Raw genomic sequence first — 6000 nt, 5'->3', positions numbered from 1 at the left:
AAGCAATACAATTAAATCCAGGAAAACAGAGATTTGTGTATGTTGTGTCATCATGTAAAGAAAGACCATTGTAATGCAGATGTTAGTGAGCAAATTAAGTAGACTGTAGACAACTACACCTCTACCCGGGTCCTCAGGAGACAAACGCGGTTCTCAGGAGACAAAAACAAAATCTCACCACATTATAGGTGAGACTGCATTATATCTAACTTGCTTTGGCCTTTGTTGGTTCCTGGTTCCCTGACTGCCCCCTCCAGAGACCCCACTCCCTAATCACCCCCAGGAGCAACACCCCGTCCCCTGACTGCGCCAACCCCTATCAATCCCCCCCACTCCGCTCCCTGACAGGGACTCACTGGCAGCGGCAGGAAGCGGAGCAGCCTGGCCCCAGCCCACTTCGCTCCATTCTGCCAGCTCCCAGCCACAGCACTCCGCTTCCTGCTGTCGGTGAGTGCCGGTAGGTTGGGGAAAGGACGCCCCCTGTACTCACCTCCGGTGGGAAGCGGAGCACTGTGGCTGGGACTGGGCTGCTCCACTTCCGCTGCTTCTGGTGAAGGCGAGGGCGATCCCTTCCCCAAAGCCCTCTCCCTCAAGTGACATGGCTGGGGTCAGGGAAAGGGAAGCAGAGCGGGCTGCTCCTAGTCCCCCCACTAATCCCCCAGGCCAGTCTGGGACAGTGGGGTCCCCAAAAGTGCCCTCCCACAGCTCCTGCCCCCTGGATCCTGGGGGAGGGGGAAGCCCCTGACTGTCCTCTGAGACCCTCTGCCCCTTATCAAACCCCTCTGCCCTGGCCTGGCCTGGCCCCCTTAACATGCTGCTCAGAGCAGCGTGTCAAGACTTTACCACCTTGTATGCAAACCTGCCTTATATCGGGTCATGTTATTTGGGGTAGAGGTATAATTGAAAATTTATTAAGTTTTTCATATTTGCATTCATGTCCATGAAAAAAAAGTCATTTACACAGAGAAATATGTAAATCTCTCTCTCTCTCTCTCTCTCTCTCTCTCTCTTAAACCTATCACTCTGCTAGTCCTAACCGAACTCCATCCCAAGATATCCAGCACAGCCTCTTAGCAGTGGTAGAGAGATGCCTGTTCACAACATAAATGCAATACAATGAAATTACTTCCTTTGAACGCTGAAGGGATTTTTCCCTTACAAAAGCTACATTTTTGATAATCTGTTTTTAAAAGTTATGCTTCTCATCCCCTTTTGCAGGGGTTAGGAGACAACTTGTGCTTGGATATTAGTGTCCTATTAATCTCAAGATTGATAGATTTCTGCCATTAACTTCATTTCCAAAAGCCTGGAGAGTCCTTTAAAGTAAAATTAGCCTTTAAAAGTGTTTCATTATTGTTTTAATCTCAAGAACACAAGTTACGGACTAATCCCTTCAACTGAAAAAAACATGATGGAAAAGTTCCTTAGACAGAGCATTCCACACATTACAAATTGCTATAATTGTGCAAATATAGGAAGAATACTCCTTGACCCTGATCCCACCAGCATTATAGTCAATGCATATATCCATGTGTATGTTTAAAGTGCATATTCAGCACTGCAAAATTACTATGAGTTTTCCACAAATAATTGTAGATTTTTCAATGTGACATTCAGAAAAGGGTCCCATATTGCATTAAGCCTGTACATTATATACAAAACTCAAAAACAGGAGCCAAAATGTCTCAATGGGACCCCTGAAATCAATTCAAAACGGGAGGAACAAAGTAGAAAAACCAGAAAAGCAAAGATCTCAGCCGGGTTATATACAGAATTTGCTCCCTTTAAGAATCACAAAATCCTGCAGACTATCTGCAATTTGTGTCTCTTTCTATACACACACAAGTTGGAAATTCCCAGGCATAGATTTCAAATGATTTTTCTAGTGTTTTTATTAAACAACCTCAGACCACACAGACTTTGGGTTCAATATTTAATGTGTCCTATTTTTCAGTTTTTATTGCACAAATGCAGTTTGTTCATGGGTTTCTGGGGCTTAATCTACCTCTCACTTACACTGGAATAAGTCTGGAGTAACTACTCAGAAATCAAGGGAAGTGCACTAGCACACAGATAGCCTGAAGGCTGCTGTAACATATGCATAAGTCTACAATGTATTAAACACCTGTGGCTGATCAGGCTCTGGGGCTGTGTAATTGTGGTGTAGATTGTCAGGCTCAGGCTGGAGCCTGGGTTTTGGGACTCTTTCCACTTGTGGGCTCTGGCAGGACCATCTACATCAGTAGTCCCCAACCTTTTCGGCTGGCGAGCGCCAGCCGAAGGACCACTGCGGCGGAGCATCCGCCGAAATGCCACCGAATTTCGGCGGCACCGCCTCTCGATGACATCAGTTGCCATCGACAAGCGACATCATCAAGAGGCGTCCCCACCGAAATGCTGCTGTAATTCAACAGCTCTGTAGCCCCACAAGCTAGAATCAGCTGACACAGGCCAGCCATGGGTGTTTCTGCAATGTAGACATTCCCTACGTAACAGCCACAAAGTGCTGAAAACACAACTGAGGGTGCAGGTGTGATGAAATGAGACTGTTCTTAATGTTTCCTCTGAATACTGTGTGGGTGCCTTAGTTTCCCCTATGCATTTCTTAAGTCTCCAGTGTGCTAAATGATCGACACTCTGTATCCTGGCAACAAATGTCCTGCAAGGGAATAGCTAAAGATGAACAAAAAGATCAGGCAACCTCCTGGCCTGGGAAAGAGACAAAGGCCCGAAAGGAGGGGCTGGAGGGGGATTTTCAGTTGGGAGCTGGCTGTGGATGGGAAGTGAGGGCAGACAGGGTTGTCTGGCTTGCTGGGCCCCAGAATGGACCCGGCTGAGGGGTCCCATTCTCTGCACCTATGAGTTCTGTTTTGGACCATGTTCCTGTCATCTAATAAACCTCTGTTTTACAGGCTGGCTGAGAGTCACGTCTGACTGCAAAGTGGGGGTGCATGCAGGATCCTCTAACTTCCCCAGGACCCCGCCTACAAATCGATCATGTATTTGTGTCAACAACTAGCATACAACTAAATGAAACCTGTCTAGAAACAGTTTTATTTAAAAAACTGTCATGCAACATATAAGCAACTTGCTTATAGTAATGCCCAAAGAGTGGTTTGCCTGTGAAACAATTATTTTCAGCAATTTTTATTTACATTAAATATTTTATTTCTGATTTTGGGATGATGGTATCTTTATTAAATACAAAATCTAAAAGTTTAATATCTGATTGGCAAGAACATAACTTTCCACCATATAAAAGTACTGCAAGAGTAATTCTATACATTTATAGCAATACAAAGTGTAATATATTGAAGCAATATATAGAAGGTATGAAATGAGTTTTAGATGCTTGAATAATATCAGTCATTTTCATGGAACAAACACAATATTTTGTGATTGAGAAAAAGGCAACAACTAAAGATAATTAAGAACAGGTTAAAATAAGATAGATAACCTATTATAAAAAGATTTGTCTGGCAATTCTACATATGTCATTGCCATCTTGCTTCATATACTGTAGTAATGTAAGAATACTTCAAACTACAGTACTTTTTATGTTGCAAAAATATTATATGAACACAATCAAAAGATAGCAACAAATTCCTTAGTTGTGATTCAGGATTCATAGAACTGTTTCTTAAATGACAAAGATTTATGCAAAAACTCCCTGATTGCAGACAGAGATCTGTTCTCAGTTACACCAGTAACAGAGCACAATATTTGGCCTTGTGTTGAAAATACATCACAGTGTGAAAAAATAATTGTAGTAGTAAATGAAAAGAATTAGCACACTCTGAGGAAAAGGGGAGCAGGAAGTTGGTGATCATATATTGCCATCGGATTGGATCTTTTTCTCTTAAACACTGTACACAAACGACAACTTAACACATGCACATGCATTTTCTATTGAATATTTACAAATTCAGCAGCAACAGGGTGTTACACTAGAAATTTGTGTTATAATTTACAAAATACTACAAGTGTGCATCTCCCAATTTCTTATTAGTAAGCCATTTTCTTCTGTAGCTAAAGATCCTAAGTCTTTCTAAATAATACAGAGTAAATGTTGTTACAGTCAACATAACCATGAGAACACTCCAATTACAAGAATATTTCCATGCAATCAATTCATACCTGGGATTTCAACAGGATGCTTCTCGTTTTTGAAACACAGTTCCGACATCACCACTTTATGATCTGAGAAATGCATTTTACTTATTTATTTTAGCTGGGTTTTTTTTGGTAACATTAAGACCCTACCCCTCTGAAAACAATATAGAAATACTTAGCTTTATCAACAAGATACAGACAATGTTTAAGAAATCTTGCATAAGCCTGAGGTACCTTAATGAACTTTCTAGCTATCACACCACATTTCATGGCCAGTCAGTGTTTTATAAGCACAGCTCACTGTAAAAATATTATAAATACCAACTTTTGGCATGATGTAGTTACAAATTTGATGCAAAGTTATTTTGTGTTTATCATACTTTTGAACACTACAATACTAGGAAAGTAACCTCAGCACAAGGCATAATCATGTTTATGTAAACTCACATGCAAATTTTACAACTATTGCTAATCACAACTGGAGACGAAGCAAGCAAGCCTTAAAAATTACTCTTTTCTTTAGGCCATGAAGGCAGAAGCAGGTCAACACAGTGGTAAAATGTTGATTCAGATCTGAGTTTTATATGGAGATAGGCTGGCTCAAGGGCATTAAAAATACACAGTGCAGTGTTTCCCTTTTTACTTATTCTGTCTTGATGTCCAATGGGAAGATTCTCCATCACTCAAAATCAAGAGTGTAGTGTTGACATTCATAATTTAAAACTAAGACGAAAGCAAAACCCATCAAAAATGTAAGGCTAGCAGATGATCTATAGCCATAAATTCAAATACATAGTGACAGGATACAAATGTACAGTGCTTACATAAAAAATATAATCTATACGTTGTCAATTATAATCTGAATTCTCTTAGGCCAAAACAGCACTGAAAGTTGAAACATTCGCTTCTTTACACATTACTTCTCTTCTGACATCATCTAAGGACTATTTTCATACTAGAGACTAGTCATCCTTTTTTCCCGTTGCTCAGGTCTAAGATTTTTCATTAGCTAGCATTTTATGATTCTGTGATAAGAAATATATCCATTTCAGATAGAGCTAATGTTTTAAAACTACTTTCACTCGAGTGTTTGCTTGGGAATTGATACAGGAGTCGAAGCCATTTTCATCCACAGTTTTATACTCTGGAGTTAGAATTAAACAAGCAGGTAAGATGTGAATATTTATTGAAATGTTGCCTTCATTCTGCGCAATGTGTCCTGAATTTTTCGGGACTGTTTTTCAGTTGGTATCTGATGGAAGTTGGCACAGTTGTCAGCTGCTAAAGCAGAAATGTCTGCATCATTAAAATGAGCTATTCTTTGTTTGAGGTAAGATTGGAGCTTGAAATCTGTAGTAAAGGTATAGGGATTTTCTTGAAATGCATGAACTTGGCTCACAACTTTTGCAATGTTTCTTTAAAGAAAATAGAGAAAAACATTAGTCTGCTTTTAGTGCTGATGATAAAACGTTAAAAGGAAATTCAAAGACACGCAGCATCCATTTGTACAGTATTTGTCTCTTTAATAAGTTGCCAAAACGACTGAAGTGTTTTAAACTGTCAAAAGTGCACTGATGCGTTACTTCTTATGACTCACTAGACCAGGGGTCGGCAACCTTTCAGAAGTGGTGTGCCGAGTCTTCATTTATTCACTCTAATTTAAGGTTTTGCATGCCAGTAATACATTTTAATGTTTTCAGAAGGTCTCTTTCTATAAGTCTATAATATATAACTAAACTATTGTTGTATGTAAAGTAAATAAGGTTTTAAAAATCTTTAAGAAGCTTCATTTAAAATTAAATTAAAATGCAGATCTCCCCGGACTGGTGGCCAGGACCCAGGCAGCGTGAGTGCCACTGAAAATCAGCTCGTGTGCCGCCTTCGGCA

General features: G+C 40.2%; 1 protein-coding gene across 1 annotated transcript in view; it reads right to left on the bottom strand.

The window, feature by feature from the left end:
• Nucleotides 1-3193: 3193 nt before the first annotated feature.
• Nucleotides 3194-6000, bottom strand: part of KNDC1 (kinase non-catalytic C-lobe domain containing 1) — a 104183-nt gene continuing 101376 nt past the window's right edge. The window contains 1 exon segment of the mRNA XM_030570230.1: nt 3194-5528. Coding sequence (XP_030426090.1) covers nt 5297-5528 — 232 coding nt within the window. The 3' untranslated portion in view covers nt 3194-5296.

Source organism: Gopherus evgoodei, chromosome 7, assembly GCF_007399415.2.
Source record: "Gopherus evgoodei ecotype Sinaloan lineage chromosome 7, rGopEvg1_v1.p, whole genome shotgun sequence".
Classification (NCBI taxonomy): Eukaryota; Metazoa; Chordata; order Testudines; family Testudinidae; genus Gopherus; species Gopherus evgoodei.
The sequence above is the reverse complement of the archived record's forward strand: the minus strand, read 5'-3'. Positions and strand labels throughout refer to the sequence as shown.